The sequence below is a fragment of the Athene noctua genome, chromosome 20 (assembly GCF_965140245.1).
Source record: "Athene noctua chromosome 20, bAthNoc1.hap1.1, whole genome shotgun sequence".
In the NCBI taxonomy this organism is placed as follows: Eukaryota; Metazoa; Chordata; class Aves; order Strigiformes; family Strigidae; genus Athene; species Athene noctua.
Window position 1 is genome coordinate 10069904 of NC_134056.1, and position 17935 is coordinate 10087838.

The 17935-nt window shown below is 62.8% G+C and overlaps 1 protein-coding gene across 5 annotated transcripts; it reads left to right on the plus strand.

Moving 5' to 3' along the window:
• The first annotated feature begins 20 nt into the window (after positions 1 to 20).
• Positions 21 to 16498, plus strand: AKNA (AT-hook transcription factor). Of its 5 annotated transcripts, none has more exons than XM_074923970.1 (22): positions 21 to 96; positions 5502 to 5762; positions 5904 to 6871; positions 7373 to 7447; positions 8002 to 8143; positions 8310 to 8467; positions 8556 to 8615; positions 8730 to 8830; positions 8946 to 9108; positions 9226 to 9344; positions 9436 to 9609; positions 9805 to 10012; positions 10111 to 10217; positions 10435 to 10667; positions 10905 to 11091; positions 11490 to 11666; positions 11822 to 11925; positions 12135 to 12239; positions 12323 to 12424; positions 13612 to 13737; positions 14019 to 14178; positions 14501 to 16498. In XM_074923970.1, the coding sequence occupies exons 2-22, from the start codon at positions 5609 to 5611 to the stop codon at positions 14781 to 14783; spliced, it is 3906 nt and encodes a 1301-aa protein (XP_074780071.1). In that variant the 5' UTR covers positions 21 to 96; positions 5502 to 5608; the 3' UTR covers positions 14784 to 16498. The 5 variants fall into 5 exon arrangements, with proteins under 5 accessions (XP_074780071.1, XP_074780072.1, XP_074780073.1 ...); XM_074923971.1 differs by lacking the exon at positions 21 to 96 and adding an exon at positions 323 to 501; XM_074923968.1 differs by lacking the exon at positions 21 to 96 and adding an exon at positions 4598 to 4684.
• The last annotated feature ends 1437 nt before the right edge of the window (positions 16499 to 17935 follow it).

Sequence of the window (17935 nt, forward strand, 5' to 3'; positions counted from 1 at the left end):
CCCGCCCCCGCCGCCCGCGGGCCGCGCTATTGTCCGGCGGGGCCGGGCCGGGGCCTCCGTGCGGAACCGCCCAGCGCCGGGCGGGCCCCTCCGCAGGTGAGCGGCCGCGGTACGGGCGGGGCGGGGGGCGCCCCCCCGGCGGTGCCCCCCCACCGGCGGTGCCTCCCCAGCTGTGCCCCGGGGCCGGCTCGGGGCGGGGGGGGGCCGGCGCGGCGGCTCGCTGCGGCGGGAGGGAGAGAGAGGGGGAGAGGGCCTGGGGGCACGGCTGGGCGCCCGCCGGGCTGCCTCCATCCCGGGGGCCGCCTCCATCCCGGGGGCCACATCAGCGCCTCTGCGGAGCCCCGCTCTGGCGGGGCTGGCTCGCCGCTGGGAGCCGGTCGGCGGAGGTGGGGGAGCCCCCAGCCCCGCCGGGGTCCCGGTGGCCGCGGGGATGCGGCGGGAGGATGCGCTGCCCGCGCTGCCCCCCCCCGCCAGCGAGACTGCGTGGCCGCGGGGAAACTTGTAAGTTTTCTGATTCGGGTGCTTCCTCCCAACCCGGGGCTAGATCTGCCGCCCTGTTTCTGCACGGCCGGAGGATTTCGGGGGGGTTTCATCAGGCTGGCGGGGCCGCGGCCGCCGAGGGCGCACGAACCCAAGGCGGAGGTTGCGGGACACGAGGCCGTGCCGCTGCCTGCGGCTCCTCCGAGGAAGTTGCGAGGGCTGCCTTCGCCTTCAGTTCCTTGTTTTACTTAAAGGGCAGCTGTGTTCCTTATCGGCGGCCAGTGTCGCGGGTTTCCCTCGCCCTGCAGCACCCTCTCGCAGCGGTCCAGGCAGGGGTGGTTAAAGGTCCAGGCAGTCGCTGCGCTCTTTACCCAAATCCAGACTGTTGCTGCTTAACCCCAGCACATGCTCCCCGCCGTGTCCCCCGCCGTGTCCCCCCCCGCCTCCGCCTACCCCTGCTAATACGGGATCTCCGCGCCACCGGCTGTGCCGCGGCGGCCGCTCTCTCCAGACTGGGATTAAGGCCGCTCTTCACAGGCGTTACAGCCACCGGCAGCCCCGGCTCGCCCCCGCGCCCGCAGGTACATCGGTCAGCCCCAGCGTGTACCCCCGCGGCTTTCCAGGACGGGCCCTGGGGGTGACGCAGCCCCCGAGGAGGACAGGGCCCTGCGGTGGGGACAGGAGCGTTCCTGCGCTGGGGAGGAGGTGGGAAAGCGGCCGCGGGAGCAGCTCCCTGTCCCGCCGTGGGGCTTCGCTTCGGCGCAAGTGATGGAGAGATGCCGCATCCGCAGGGTTTCGGTGCCTCTGCGTGGGGATGTGCCGGTGCGGGGGAGCTGGGGGGGGACATGGCCCCTCCAGGCAGAGGAACTGGGGGGACACGTGGGCTTTAGAGCGATGGGGTAGTAAGAGGCGTGTGTGCTTTCAGAGGACGAGGAGGATTTGTCAGGCTCTTCCTGTGATGGTTTCTCCCTTGTTTCAATGGGAAATAGTGCAAGCTAAGAAAGCAGCATTTCCGCTTCTCTGCCCTCTTTCATGCTCATAAAACAGGACTCTGTGGGCTTAAAAAAAAAAAAAAAAAAAAAGGTTTATAAACCAGGAATTCCTCCCTCCTGGAGTGCAGACGCCCCTTGCCAAGTTTCAGCCTGAGGCTGTTCTTCTGGCCTCCTTCAAACCCCCAGAAGAGAGGCTTTGGATGGCAGCACTGATGTGCCGCCCCTGCTAGGAACCCGGACAAAACGGCGAGTGAGCTGGGGAGGGGAAGGGGAGCGTGGGGAGGCTGCAAGAGACCCAAAACCAGCCCCCCAAGCCCTCCCCTGCAGGTCGCTGGGACCAGATATCAACCCCTGCTTGCTTCTAACCTCTCTTTTTAGACACTCAAACAGAAAAATGTACATTTTTGTGTAGCGTGTGCATGGGCAGCACCCACCCTGCAGAGCCCTGGACTGCAGAGCTTTATAGCCAAAAAACCTGCGGTCGGAGGTCCCTGGCTGCAGCGGGCACTGCCAGCTTGTCCTCTTGGGGTGCAGATCCCCAGGGGATGTGGGTGCTTGGCACCTCTGGCAGACTGGGTGCTCTTTGGGGCCGAGTTTGGGTTTGGAGCTGGTGGTTTAGGAAAATAAAATATCCATCCCTTTACTTGGGAGGGGGTTAACGCCCCCTCTGCATCCCAGCATGTGCCCATGGACGTGCCCAGCTGGGAGGCAGGGGGTGTTTGACCCCCCTCCTGGGCAAGGGATGGATATTTTATTTTGGGGCACAGAGAGGGTTATTCCCCATCTCTCGGGGGCCGTTGCCTTTGCCCCACAGGGATGGAGGTGTGGGGGGTTAGAGCCCCCCCCAGCCCACCTGCTCTGCCCAGAGTTGACAGGGCTGCAAAGGCAGAGTGACAGCAGCGCTGTCCCCCCTCCCTGTCACCGAGCGAGCCCTGGGGCGGGGGATGTGGTGTCTCCTCCGCTGTCACCCCTGATAAACCCGGGAGCGGCGATGGGGCCACGCGCTGCTTCATGTCAGCCTTGACTGTGCTGCTGTCCCTCTGCCTCACACGTGCAGTGAGTTGGGCGGTCTCAGCCTCGCACCTCTGACCCACGGGGGTCTGCAGGACAGGGACAGGATGGCTGTGGTGGAGGGTGAAGCTGCCTGCGGAGGGGATCAGAGATTAGGAGCTGAGGGCAGGGACAGACAGAGGCAACTCTTCATGTTTGCTGGTTGGGCAGAGACCTGGCAGCACTCATCCCTGCGCTGAGCCTCCCCTCCTTTGTCCGAGCACCTCCACCCCCGAGGCACAATTCAGGACAGCCCTGGCCCAGAGGAAGAGGGCAGGAGCAGGGTTGAGGGTCTCATGCAGAGCACAGTTCAGGGGTACAAGATATTTTCTAGCTAAGGCTTTTAAATTTCTTTTTAGCTTTCTCTGATTACTCTGTTGCAAAATCCTGGCTTTCAAAGAGCAAGATTAAAAAAAAAATATATATATATATACACACACACACACACCCCATTGGTATTGTTTGCATTTTCTTTGTGGTTCCTGAGTATGTAGCCGTAACATTTCCCAAGCTTTTCTGTGCTACCATAACAGCAAGTAACTCGCTTAAAGGGGAAAAAAATCCAAGATTTTTCTCTCTTACCACCATGACCATCGTTGGAGGGACTTTCTGGGAACACGATAAATGTGGCTGGATTTGCAGGCAGATCCTGCAGACTGTGGCTGCTGCGGGCAGTGCAGCCCAGGGGGCCGCTGCCTAGAAACGGGGTGATGGTGGATGGCGTATGGACTAGGCAGGATCCGGGCATCAGCTTGCCAGAACCGGGTGGGAAATATTTTAACCCTCTGTTCCCCAAGACAACAGGACCTACAGGCTCCTTTCACCCACCGCCTACCTGAGGGGACCCCCCCAGGCCTGGTGTTTGGGGCTCCTTGTCACTCGGGGATGCTGCGGGGATTGAGGCGGGTCAGGGAGGCACTTTGGTGTGCTGCTTCTCTGGGCAGGGTGTGGGTAAGGGCTTGAGGCTGGAAACATGCCACCTTGGAGAGGGACTAAAGCCAAAATCACTCTTTTTCTGCGTTGAGAAGCTGCAGAGCCTGAAGCATCCCACGGCAACCCCATCATCCCTAGTGGCAGCACCCCAGGGACAGGAGAGGCTGTGGAGCATCTCCAGGTGCAGCAAGTGGAGTTGCCCGACCAGTGTACAGGGAAAAATCTCCTGCAAAATATCTGGGAGGTTTGCAAAGCCCTAAGGGATGCATCGGGGTTTGCTCCCTGCCTGTAAAGCCCCAAGGATGCTGGCAGGACTGGGAGCACGCTGCTGGTGCAGGAATGATGCCTGAGGAGCTTGATGCTAGGTGTCCTCAGAAAATAACCCCCAAAACCCCACTAACAGCAGGATTTAAGCCAGGGAATTTGCAGATCTGAGACTGGAGTGGATGAGAGGACTTTTCCCAGAGCATGTGGGTGTCGTAGGTTTGCTGCTCATCACCATGATCCCCGAGGCAGCAGCACCTGAACTCACTACAGCACCCTCCAGCTAAATACAGCCACCCCAGGGACCTTGCTGTGGTTTCATTAGCAGCCAGGAGCTTGCGCAAGCCCTCCTCCTCGTGCCACTAATTACACAGTAACAAGCCGGATTAATTGTCTCGTGCAAATATGTCAGGACGCACCAGGGTGCCTGGTTACGGCCACAGTGTTCCTGGGGCTACGGGCAGCATCTTGGGGCAGGGGCCAGGCAGCCTATCCCCTTGGAAATCCCAGTTTCCGCATGGACAAAGCCCATATTCCAGATTTCCAAGGGGAGGTTCCATCTGGCTGAATTTTGGGACCATCTGGCTGAATTTTGGGGCTGCTTAGCCTTCTGGAAGACCCTTATCCTGATGTCTTTTAGAGGCTGCAGCTACTGATGGTCCAAGGGATCCCCCCCCACCCCAATTTGTTTCATCATTTTGCTCCAAACTGAATTTAAAAATAAAGGCTTTGATGAAAAGCGGCACAGGAGGAGGGTTCGGCCGCTGCTGTGCAGGGCCTGATGGGGTTAAAAGATTTGCGGCCGCCTGCAAACTTGCAGGAAACACCCGAGCATCGTTTCCTCCTTCTGAAAGCCCAGCTGCCCTGCAGGCACAGGAAGGTTTTGGGGTGCTCGGAAGGATGCGGCTTTGGGGACCCCCAGGGGGGTGACGGTGATGGGGACGTCACAGGGATGCTGGTACGGGGTGAGTGTACCCCCCACGGGGCCGGTGGCTCCTCCACACTCAGTGTTGGGTTGGGGATGCTGCGGGGTGGCCGTGGGTGATGTTGACGCGCTGCTTAGTACCAGCCACCAGCACGTGGGCAGCTGCTGCCTCCAGCACCCCACGGCCAAAACTGGGTGGTGGAGGGCTCAAATCTAGCTGAGGGGATGTTGCCGGGAAAACCCCGTGGCCTTTCCTGCTACCGGCCTCGTGGTTGGGTGTTCAGCATCCGGCACCTCTTGAGCTGCTGCTGTGGCTCTGGGAACCCCAGCACAGCAAGGGGAGGGAGGGTGGGTGAGCTCTGTGTTTAGGTTATCAGTGGAGTGAGTGTGCTGGGCCTCCGCTGTGATCCCTTTCGCTGTCAGCTCCCCAGAGCTGTAGGGGCCTCGGGGTGCTCCTGCCTCCCCCAGCGCTGCCCTGCACCATGATGTCACCACTGACAGTCCCCAGGCTGTGACTGCCTGGGTGGGGTGACATCCAGAGGGTGACAGCATGGGCTGGGTGTCCCCCAGTGCCCACGCTGGTGAGGTAAAAGCCTTTTGGGGTGGCCCTGGGGGGCTCCTTTGCCACAGGGACCTCTGGGGACCATCGTGGCCATGGGAGATGTGGCAGCTCCGGCTTCACAGTGGGATGCAGGGTGGGGGGAGCTGGCCTGAGAATGTCCCTCCACATCATGGGGGGCTGCTCTTGCCCACAGGGTGTGGGGGACAGGGGAAGCCCCAGCAGTGAGGGGGGACACCTTGAACAGAGCCCACTCTGTCCCACTGAGCATCCCCCCCGTCTCCCTTGCCCCCGTCAGGACGCAACAGCGATGGTGTGACCTACATTTGTGACAAGGAGGTCCCCAGCCTGCCGCCACTGGGCCATGAAGCGGCACAAGTGACGGGCAGGCCGTGCCCGCGGGCCATGGCCAGCCCGGCACCATGGCTGCGCTGGACACAAACAGAGCTGACGCGCTGGGAGGGAGAGGAGGAGGAGGAGGAGGAAGACGACTTTGAAAGGCAGATGGATGAGGATGGGGTCATCGGTCTGGGGGAAGATGCCGGGAGCCCACCATGGGGTGAGTCGTCACCTCCCTGCTGCCCAAAACCCCTCGTGGGGGGTCCCGGGTGTCCCAGGAGCTGCTGGAGCTGAGGGGGCTGTGAGGGGCCGGGGGATGCTGCCTGGCTGGCAGCAGCCCCGTGGTGCTGGTGTTTTGCAGGCGATGGCGAGGACGCGGAGGAGGGGTCTGCGGCGGAGGAGGGTGGCTGGCACCCGCCTCGGCAACTGGAAGAGGAGGATGAGGAGCGGGGCAGCTCTGGGGGGGATGAGGGGCCCTGGGAGGCAGAGAGCGACGGGGACCCCTACCCTGAGCTCTCTTACGAGGGCCAGTGGGGCTCGGGGTCCAGCCCCGAGGCGTTGGGGGACAGCCAGGCTCTCTGCCAGCCCCACGGCTGCAGCACGGACGGTGCTGACACCTCAGGGCTGTCGGACACCAGCCCTGGCCCCACCACCCCATCCTGCCGGCGCCGGGGCTGGAGCACAGCCAGGGACACCGGCAAGGGGCACGGGCAGGGCTGGACCCCGAGCCGGAGCCTCCTGCTGCCCCTCTCCACTGACGACCTCCGCGATGCCACCAGCATTGAGCCCATCCCCACAGCCCAGCTGAGTGGGATGGGGCTGCCTGAGCCTGGCACCGCTGGCCTGGCACCCACCGGGGAGCCCTGGGGTGCTGGGACCCCCCCTGCACCCCAGCTGCACAACAGGGTGCCCAAGAGAGGGGTGCCCACAGTGCTGCCCCCCAAACGCGGCCGGCAGTCGCGATCCCTGAGCCCCCGGCGACGGCACAAAGGGGTCAAGGAGGCGACGGCTCCCTCGGGAACGGGCACCGGCGCGGCCGACAGCACCCAGTACGGCCGCGGGCGGCTCAACCACCCCCTGCCCGACCTCTCCAAGGTGGAGGCGCGGGTGAAGTTTGACCAGAGCTACCAGCCACCACGGAGCCGAGCCCTGCCCGCCCGCCCCAGTGCCCTGGGTGGCCCCATCGGCTTCAAGTCCCCGGCTGAAATCGTCCGGGAGGTGCTGCTGAGCAGCGGGGAGGGGGTCCCCCCACAGCCCCCCACCACTGCTGGGCTGCCGCAGGAGTTCAGGTCCCCCAGGCAAGCCACCCAGCTGGTGCAGCAGCTCCAGGTAACGCCCAGCTCTCCCAGTTCAACCAGAGGGGCCTTGCTGGGAGGGTCTCCAGGGTGGGGGTGAAATGGAGATGTCACCAGCCCCATGAGCTGGCCCTGTGTCACTGACGGGTGCTGGTCACCTCTCCCCAGTCCTGCGTGGGGGCTGGCGCGGAGGGAAGAGCAGGGGTGTGGGCAGCACTTGGAGCTGGAGGCAGGGATGCTTGTGTGCCCCCCAGGATGCTTGTGCACCCCCCCAGCCATGCTCATCGTCCCCTGGGGTGCCCTCCTGTCCCCTGGGAGGAGAGGGAGGCTCTCCCCCACACCGAGAGATGGGGGCCACATCTGCACCAGATGGGCCAGGTGCTTTGGGGGGTGGGTTTCTGCATGTCCCCCACCCATGGGACTCCCCGTGCCCACACAGGGATGCCTCCCTCTGTGCCACCCACCCCTCGGGCACCCTCCGAGCCCCCCTCCCCACGCCGGGTGCTGTCACCGACTATGTGTCCCCTCCCCACAGGACGACTACCACAAGCTGCTGACGAAGTACGCTGAGGCGGAAAACACCATCGACCAGCTACGCCTGGGCGCCAGGGTGGGTGCCAGCGGGCCAGGATGGCTGCGGGGGGGGTCCTCGCTCTGCTTCCCCCTCCCCGGGTTTATCTCGAGGTGTCTTCCTCCCCCGGTCCTCCTTGCTCTTCCTCCTCCCCAGGAGCTGCGGTTGAACAAGCTCAGCCCAGGAGGGGGGGGCGGGGTGAGGCCACCGCAGAACCCACAGCAAAACCGGGGGCCGCTGTGCCCCCCCCGCCTGCCAGGCTCCCCTCCACACCAGGAAGGTGACTGAGCCGAAACGGCCCTGAAATGGCGGGGGTGGCTGCAGGGCACGTCACTGAAATGGCAGGGCAGCGGGCGGAAGCACGTCCCCGTGTCACCCTCGCTGCCTCCCACCCTGCACCACGGTGCAGGCGGGGAAACTGAGGCAGGGCTGTTGTCTGGCTGTGCCCCCCACCCAGGCTGTGCCCCCCACCTTTCACCCTGGTGTCCCCATGGGGGTGGGTGCTTCGGCAGGGGTGCTTCGGCAGGGCTGGGTGAGCAGTGCCGGGATTGGAGTGTGGGGTGGGTCCCTGAATCCCCTCTCCCTGCCCCCAGGTGAGCCTGTACACCGACCCGCCACAGCCCAGCCGCAGCCTCGCCATGGGCACTGTGGGCACCGGCTGCCGTGTGATGGCCATCAGCATCCCGCAGGCCCGGATGGCGACTTTCAGCACAGCCACGGCCCCGCCGAGCGGAGGTGGGTTGAACTGTGTTTCCCTGTCTGGCTCATAGCCCTCCCCCTCCAGTTTTGGGGGTGACATTCAGCCAAGACCCTGTACCCACAGCTTCCCCATGGGATGGGGGGACTGGTGCTGCGGGGGTGTGGGTCCCCAACATCACCTCGCCCTTGTGTTTTCTTGCAGCTCCAGCACCGGGACCATCAGAGCAAGGGGGATCACCCCAGGCTTCTTCCCCCCCTGCACCCGGGGGGGGCTGCCCCACCTGCCCAGGGCCGTGCCGCTGCCCAGGGACCCAGGTGACACGGGTGCTGGCAGGACAGACCCACAAGCTGCAGGTGCAGGCAAGTCCCGTGTGGAGGGAAAACGGGGTGGGGGGCTGCAGCAGGGGGCTGCAGCAGGGCTGGGCTCAGCCCTTGCTCCTCCGGCCAGGTGGAGTCTTTCGAAGGCTGGATCCAGGCAGGGAACCCCACACCACAGGAGCAGCTCCAGGTGCGTCAGCCCCTTCCCAACACCCCGCGCTGGGGGGGCGCGGTGGGACTGGGGGGGCCGTGGGGATCAGGGGCCCAGCCGGCAGGCTCGGACGTCACCGCCGTTGTGCTGCAGAGGTTTAGGAAGCTGAAGGATGCGCAGGATGCGCTGGAGCGGGCGTACCTGCGAGCCCGGCAGCAGCACCCGGGGACCTCGGGGGAGTTTGATCCTGACCGGTAAGTGCTTGACCCCCAACCGCCCCCTCCCCACCGGCAGAGCCTCTGGTGCTGCCAGCCCCCACGCCACAGGGTTTGGTGTCTCCCCCCATCTCTGACGGTCACTGTCTTGCAGCGCCGTGGAAGGGGAGATTTTCCACTTGGGGCTGCGCCTGGAGGAGCTGAAGGAGCGGCTGGAGCCGGGGGCCCGGCGGCAGCTCCCCTCACAGCGCCTGGCGCAGCCTCACTCCCCTCCAGCCCCTTCCTCACCCTCGGACACCCATTCACCGCACCCCGAGGTGAGCTGGGCACGGTTGGATGGGGCTGGGGGGTGCAAAGATGCTGGGGCGGAGGCACCCTGCTGCACCTGGGGGGGTGGTTGTGCTTCTCCAACCCCCTTTTGTTGTGCCCTGAAGAACCCTGTGCTGGTGGAGGGTCCCCAGGAGACAGCGGAAGACAGCAAGGGGGGGTTGCCCCGGCCCCTCTGGCACAAGCAGCTCCAAGTGGAGGAAGATTTCGGTGATCTGTTGGAGCAGTGAGTGCCCTTGCGGCAGGGCGGTGGGGGAGGACACAGGCAGAGAGCGGCTCCTCAAAACCACCAACTCCTGCCTGTGGGTCCCCGCCAGGTACAAGCACTTCAAGTCCTTGCCGGAGTCGCTGAGCCTGGAGCAGCTGAGCCTGGCAGAGAGCGAGTCCCAGGAGGAGGCGGATGGACCTGCAGCAGGGTTCGGTGGCCCCAGCAAGGTCTCCTGCAGGACACGGTCACTGGAGGAGGGGACCGACCTCGAGACCTCCCCCTTGTAAGTGTCGTGGGAGGACAAGACTCCCAGGCAGAGGGGAGCAGGAGATTTTATGTTAGGTCTCAGGTTTTACATCGCTGTCATTGATAGGCTTCAGAGTTAACAGCCTCCACGGGAGATCTGACTGCATCAGGGCATTTCCCCACGTTTGGGGTTGCTCTGCCCCATCGCTCATGCTCCGTCCTTTCCCCGCAGGCACCCCCCGCAGTGGACAGCCACACCACTGCCCACCAGGGAGCCCCCATGGCCAGAGGGGACACAGGTCCACCTGTCCCCTGCCACTGCTGAGGAGCCACCGGCCACAGCCAAGCCCCTCCCAGGGCTCCACGAGCCACCGCGGGGGCCCCAGTCCCGCCGCAGCAGCGGGACAGGCAGTGCTGCTGCCCAGCCCCAGCCCTGCAAGGTGAGTCCCCTGGGGCTGCGGGTCCCCAGCTACCAGCACCCCTAGTCCCTGCCAGGGGGTGCTCGGCACCAATCCTGCTCTCCCTAATGGATCTGCAGGAGCAGCGCATTGTGTCACCGGAGACGGACAGCGGCTTCGTGGGCTCAGAGGCCAGCAGGGTGTCACCCCCTGTGCACACCCCCGAGCACCGGCCGCCCGGCACTGGGTACAGCTCAGGGCCCCTGCCCACGCCCTGGGCCGGGGTTCAGGGACATGGGTTGGAGGTTCTGTCTGGGAGGATTTGGGGAAGTAAAGGGGAGCAGGGATGGGGGGAGAGATGGTGAAGATATGGGGAGCAGGGTGGGGGGTTCGAGATGTGCAGGGTGGCCCATGGCCAGGGGACAAGCCGTGGGGGCTGTCCGCATGACCTGTCCCGTTTCCAGGACCCCCGGCTCACTGGGACTCTCCATCCCCGTCCCCACTACCCTCCGTCCTCTGAGGAAAAGAGAGGCAACCACACTGCCCTCTGAGACAGCGCTGATGGGCATCTACCCTGCGGGCAGGCAGGGTGGCACGGGGGGACCCTGCCCGCCCCCCAGCACCCCCTCACAGAGCAGCTCCCCCCACCGATGGGCTGAGAGTGCAGGCAGCGAGGCGGGACCCCACGGTGACGGCAGTGAGTAGGCAGCGTTTCGGGGAGGGACGGTCCCCAGGGAGAGGGATTTGAGGGGGCCCTGGCTCTGCGGGTGGAAGAGGCTCTGATTTATGGTGTTCCCCCAAACCCCCTTGGGGTGCTGACCTGGTGGTGCCTCCTACCTGCTGGCTCTGCTCTCCCAACTCTTTTCCGGGGGGGACACACCCCGACGTCCCACACCACTGACCTCGGCTCACTGTGCCCCCCTCTCCTCCCCAGCTCACACAGACTCAGAGGTGGAAGGCAGGAGTTGTGCCAGCGCCGGCGGCCACCTCCCCACCATGGCCAGGGGCCCAGCCAGCCCCCCACCGTCTCCTGAAACACTGTCCCCCACCCCGCTGTCCCCCAACCCATCATCTCTCCAGCCGGCTCGCTGCGACCTGCTGGGCTCCCGTCTGGAGCGTGAGTGAGTGTCTATGTACCCCTCATAAAACCGGGACAAACCCCCCCTGGGTGACACAGGGACCCCGCCAAGCAGAGTCCCCAAAAGCACCAGTATCTCCTGCTGGGCAGCAGCAGGTTTTCTCTTCTCGGAGAGCCAGGACCTGGCTGGGGCTGAGTCCTTCAAACTCGTGACACATGTGGGCTGGCTGAGACCAGACCCCAGCCCAGAGAAACCCCAGGCTTGGTTCTGGGGAGCATCACAGCATGAGCTCCTGAGTCCTGGCTGGTGGGGATGGGGGCAGGCACAGGGTCCGGGGAGGACGGGACTGCTCCCTGCTCGGGGCACCCAGTGGCAGCCAGCACCATTGGGAGCCTCGCTGGCTGCTGGTGCCCCTCACCGTGGCCTCTGTCCCGCGGCAGCCAGGCCATCCGGGCGCTGCGGGACGAGGTGTGGCGGCTGCGGCGGAGGCTGGAGGAGAGCCTGCGCCGCTCCCGCAGCTACCCCGAGGGAAAAGCCCCCGCCCCGCGTGTCGCCCCGGCGGGGAGGCAGCCGGTGGCCAACGGACCATCGTCCCCCAAGGACACAGTGCCCTCGGGGTGAGTGGCTGGGGGGACCTGGGGAGGAGGGGGGTGGCAGGAGCCACTCTCGCTCAGGACAGGGGGGGGACCAGCCGGGGTGGTGGGTCGGGGGGGGATGCCCAAGGGGACGCTGAGGGATCTGGGTGGTGATGGCAGCTCTGTCCCCTCCGTAGGGAGCCGAGCCCCCCGGTGCAGGGCAGGACAGCCCCCGGGGTCGCACCCACGAGGAGGGGCAGGTCGGCGTCGCTGCCACGGGACAGGCCGGAGCTGGACATCAGTAAGCAGGACCCCACCGGGATGGGGACAAAGGGGACATGCTTCTCCCTGCATGCTGCTTCACCCTCCCCAAACAGCGGAGTGCTGGGGGGGCTGCGGGGCCACAGGGACCCTGGCACCCAGCAACGCTCAGCGCAGGGACAGATCCTGCAGCTCTGGGACTCGGACTCACTGGATCTCACCCCGCTCCCCCCCTCTCCTCTGCCGCAGCCTCCGAGTCAGACCCCTCACCTGCTGGGCCCCCCGCCACCCCCTCCCCGCAGAAGAGCCCTGGGAGACCCCCGGGTGCGGTGACATTTCAGGGGCAGTACACAGGTGGGTGTCTGCAGTGGTCAGCGCTGGGGGCCAAGGGCAGCCACCCCCGTGTTGGGGTCCCCGCTCACGCTGAGTCTTGGCAGGGACACGGTACCAGGCGGGGACACCACGCACCACCCCAGCACCCCAAGGAGAGCCAGGCACCACGGGGTGTCCCCGGTGTCGCAGGAGCAGGACGCCGTCGGGTGAGTGGCTTCGGGAGGAGCCCACAGCCCCTTCTGCCCTTCCCTGATGCCTGCTAATAGAGCTGCTAATGACTTAAATTCATTAACTACAGAGGCTTGGGGAGGGGGGAGATACGAGCCTACGGGTCTCACCACTGCCCCTTGGCCAGTCCCCCCCTGCCCTGGGGCACCTGCCCTGCTCCGTGCTGCAGCCACTGAGGTCACCGGAGCAGTGGGGACCCGTCCCCAGGCCTGTCCTTTAGCCGAAGGATAACCCAGGCTGCTCCCGGGTGACAGCACAGAGCCGGGCTCAGCTGTGCTTCAGCCATAGCGTGGCCAGCAGGGACAGGGAAGGGATCTGAGCCCTGGGCTCAGCACTGGTGAGGCCGTCCGTCGATTCCTGTGTTCAGTTTTGGACCCCTCACCCCAAAAAGGCCATTGAATGACTCGAGCGTGGCCAGAGAAGGGCAACGGAGCTGGGGCAGGGTCTGGAGCACAGGTCTGCTGGGGAGCGGCTGGGGGAACTGGGGGGGGTCAGTCTGGAGAAGAGGAGGCTGAGGGGAGACCTCCTGGCCCTCTGCAACTCCCTGCCAGGAGGGGGCAGAGAGGGGGGATGAGTCTCTGGAGCCAAGGCCCCAGCGCCAGGCCCCGAGGGAATGGCCTCAAGCTGCCCAGGGCAGGGTCAGGCTGGCTCTGAGGAAGGATTTCTGTGCAGAAGGGGCTGTTGGGCGTTGGAATGGGCTGCCCAGGGCAGGGGGGGAGTCCCCATCCCTGGAGGGGTTGAAGAGTCGGGCTGAGCCAGCGCTGAGGGATCTGGGGGAGTTGGGAACGGTCAGGGTGAGGTTCATGGTTGGACTGGAGGAGCTGCAAGGGCTTTTCCAACCTGGATGACTCTGGGATTCTGTGACCCCTGGCTGCCTGGAACTGAGCTGGATGCATGCAAAGTGCTTTGCAGACCCCCCATTTTGAAGACACCCCCCATCCTTTGTAGACTCCTCCCCTGCCTTTTGCAGACCCCCACTTTTTGCAGACCCACCTCTTCAGACCCCCCCATTTTGCAGACCATCCTTTTCAGACCTCCCTTTTTGCAGCCCCCCCCTTTGCAGCCCTTGCAGGGAAGGGCCTCCACCTCCTGTCCCAGCTGCTCCCCCAAACCACTCAGCTCTTCTCAGGGCCAATCCCGGACACACTCTCTCCTCTCTCCGTAGGTGGCTCCTGGGTAGGCGATGCCACAAGCCCACCCCAGCACAGCACCCCGAGGAGGACGCGCTGCCCCACTTGCCAGGCACCCATGGGTGCCCCCACACCTGGCAGCGGGGATGGAGCCACACATGGTGGGTGACAGTGGGTGACACGTGCTTAGCACGGTTCATCCCTGCGTGAGGGCTGGGGGGGCGAGGGGGGGACAGGGAACAACCCTCGGGCCCCTGGCACAGCACTGGCACACTGCTTGGGGATAGAAGGGACAGCCAGCGGTGTCACCCATGGGCATGGGTGTTCCCACCCCGCAGTGGCAGCCCTGAATGGCACTGGGGACTCACCTTAGTGCCACTCGCTGCACCCTCCGGGGACATCTAACCCCCCCGGGGACATCTAACCACCTTCCTCCTCCCAGCAGAGCCTGGCCCCGGTGGCACGTCCCCCCCAGGCTCCAGCATTGTTTCCCAGAAGCCGGAGCCACCCAGACTTTGGTACTTGGCGGGCAGCCCCGGTGCCACCACTGCCATCGGCTGCCTCGCGCCCGTCCCCCTCGTGCCTTACGTCCCCTCGGTGCTGTAAGGATGCTCTGCGGTGGTGGCGGGGGGGCTGTGGGGAGGGCAGCAACTCCTGGAAAAGGGGAAAGAACTCGGGAGGGGCTGTGGCCACTCCGGGGACCTGCTGGTTTGCCCGTGGAGCCCAGGCAACTGGCTGCAAGCTTGGTCACACAGCCCCCAGCTCTTTTGTGGGGGGGGGTCTGCATGGGGGTGAGCACAGGGGGATGGGGATGGATAAGGCGGGGGAGAGGGTTGAAAGACAAGGCAGAGTGGAGGCACAGAACCCTGAGGGGGCCACGGCCCACGGAGCAAAGACGAGCCCCTGTCCCCTTCTCCTTCCCAGCTACTGCTCCCCAGCGGTACCTACCTCAGCCCCAGCTGTGGCTGGAGTCTCCCTCCGCCACACCGCGGGGCACCGGCGGGCCAAGCACCCCCCCCGGCCGCACGCCACTGGCCACCACCGCGGCCTGACCCTGGACCTGGAGGAGTTGGAGGAGCTGAACCGGTCGCTGAGCCGGGCCATGGAGGCTGCCCAGAGCGTGAGGTTCACCACCACCCGCGTGAGCCGGGCGCTGGCTGCCGAGCTGAGCCGAGCGCGGGACCTGCGGGGCTCCTGCCTCTTCTGAGGGTCCCGCCAGCACCTGCCAAACCCTCCCGGCCCTCGCAGGGGGCAGGAGGAGGAGGATGGTCCCCCCACCAGCATCCCTGCACTGGATGTTCCCTGCCAGATCTGGGAGCACCAGGGCTGGGGGCATTTCCACAGGGTCCTGCACCAGCTCCCATCCCCATCCCGCTTGCCCTGGACAGCCTGTATGTCTGTCTGTCCAGTTTCAGCACCCCCCCAAGCCGCGGGAGAGGGCCCAAGACATAGGCAGAGGTCTCCCCAGGGTGCAAGCACAGCCCTGGCAGGAGGGCACCATCCCCTGGCACCAGTGGGGTGGTCCCGTGGCCCCCAAGGCTGACGCCACACCGAGATGAGCACTTCTGGGGATGCTCTGGCTCTGTGTAGGTCCTGCTGCAACACTGGTCGGGCCTCCACTGGCAGCTGTGTTTACCTCCACACCTGCATGGGCAGAAATACCCGCGATTCCCTATTTGAGCCCTTTCCCAACCTTTAGGCACCCTCTGGGGGCTCAGTGCTGGGGCTTGACCTGTGTACCCCCCTCCGCCCTCTGCTCTGCCCTCAGACGATCTGAGCCCAGTCCTCCCTGCGAAAGCTCTTTTGGGGGTTTTATGTGAATTTTTTTTCTCAAATATAGCTAGTAAGTAGCTAAATCACTCTTTTAGGGTTGATCGATGATATAAAATCTGTGCATGTATATGTATGTATCTACAGATAGATACATATGTATGTTCTGTTTTTAATTTCCAGCATAATCCTTAGGGCATTTGTGGGGTTTTTTGGCCACCCCTGCATGTAGCTGCCTATGGTATCATCCTGGCAGAAAAAAAGGATTTGGGGGTTTCCTTGGGATTCCCAGGGGATCTGAGCTCTTAGAGGGAAAATCACCCCATAAGATCAAGGCAGGGGCAGGATCTGGCCCTGAGTGGGTCTGCAGAGCCCCCAGCCAGGTTTTGTTAATGAATTAATGCTTATTTTTTAGCGAAAGGGATGTGGTCAGAGCAGCCCTTGGAGAGGGCGCAGCACCTCGGAGGCGGGTGCTCTGCACCCCACAAGCCCCGGGGGGACCCTCCAGCTGCACCCACCAGCACCCACGTGGAACCTGCACCCCGGGATGGATCCGGCCAAATCCCCTGCTCCATCCACGAGCATCTCAGCCTGCAGTGCTCCTGGCTGTGTTTGTGTAGGACCTGCCTGAAGTGCCCATGTCAAATCCATGTCAAATTTATTTATTTTTTACTTTTGTTGTACGAAGACCCACATTTTGAAGGGGGAGGAATCACTAATGCCCCTGGCGAGTTACTCAGGTCTAGAGCTTCCCCAAGCACTTGCAAAGCCACTGAGCCCGGATCCTGAAAGGAGCCCGGGGGGGACTGGCAACAGGCCTGCCCCTGCCACTGCCCTTTTTGGGGAAGAGGGGTGGATTTTAAAGAGGATTTCTGTGTCTGGCTGCATCTGCTCATACCATGTCCCAAGCGAGCTGACAGGCCAGGTCGCAGCCGCACTGGAAGCTGTGACCCCCCTCCAGCCCAGCTGGGGTGTGTGCAGGCAGTGTGCAGCCCTATTTATCCCAAATGCAATAGCCAGGAGCAAAGATGACTTTTTTTCCGTATCTCCTATTTTGTAATGACCAGCAGAGCCATTTGGATGGTATTTTGTACTAAGATAATTTCTTATTTTTGAACAAAATAAATGCAGTTGGTTGGCTTGTGGGTTTTTCTTCCTTTTCGTAGCCATTTCTTGGGCGAGTTTTGGCATCGCCACACCAGGATCTCTCCCTTGGAGGCATCTGAGGTTTGGTGAGAGTATCTCCCCAACACCTTCCCTTGCCTGCCCGGCCCCCGAGCGAGCGGCACGGCACAGCCCCAGTTGCACTAGGGATGGAGATCGCTTTTATTTAGTCACTCGAGTGCTTTAGTACAGAAGAACAGATATACAGAGATGATACATGTTTGTGCTTCAACACTTTCAAACATTTAGATTCCAGTAATTTCAAGGTAAACAAGTTCCAAGACAGACTAGATTATTTTTTTTTAAGTTTTCCTTTTTGATAAATTATTTTTTATATAAATAACTGTAACAGAAAAAAAATAATAATGTCCAACATACAAGATCCTGAAGCATTTGCATTGCTAAACCGAGAAGGAACTCAAATGGGGTGGGTGGACCAAGGAGGAACCAACAAATATCAGTGCAATGATACAGCCTTTGCCCTAAAAATATATATTTAACTTTATGGGCAAGGAACAGACGGGGAGGGAAGGGGAGGGAGGCTAACCACCAACGAGGCAAGAAAGAGATTTGGGGGAAGGAAAAGGGGGTCACAGCCTTCAGGGGGCGAGAACAAAACAATGGACCCCAAAATATTGCAGTGCATCTAATGGCAGGGGAGGGTGGAGGCAATCCTTGGGTGTCAAATAAAAAAAAAAAACAAAACCAAACCAAACAATTAAAATCAGAGGTTTGTTTAAATCACTATACACCAAGCTTGTAAGAACGTCACAAGACACAGTCATTAATATACACAGAGTCCGGATGGGGGGGCCCGGAGGGTGGGGGGCCTCGGGGCGACGGCACGCTCAGAAACGCTTCACCACGGGACGACACGAGCAAAGCCGGGCACGGGGGCACCGAGCTTCCGTGGGGATGGGTGCAGACGTGTATATATATATATATATATAAAAAATATTAAAATTTTATTTTTCATATATATATATGCATTTTAAGGGGTACCCAAAGAAGAGGGAGGCTAGGCTGCAGCAGGGCAGAGGAGCAGCTGTGCAAGCAAATGGGCCCCATCTCCAGGTTTTAACCATTTTGGTCCCTTTTCACATGGGAATTGCTGCAGTGTGAAGCATCCCGGGTGCACACACACCCTTCCCACACCCCCCTCTCCAAACCCCATGCCAGATGTTGGCGTGCACATCTGGCAGGAGCACCCACCACTCTGAAAAGACAAGGGACAGGAGATGGCGGCCGGGACCCCCCTGGCCGAGAGTGAGAAGAGGCTGGAGCAATGGTCGGTGCGTCCGTCCCTCCGTCCATCCACACAGGACCCCAACGAGGAGCAAAACTTTGGGAAAAAGAGGGTTTTTTTCTGTTGTTTTTTGTCATAACCATTCGCTAGCAATGAGCAGATGGATTACTCAGCAATGA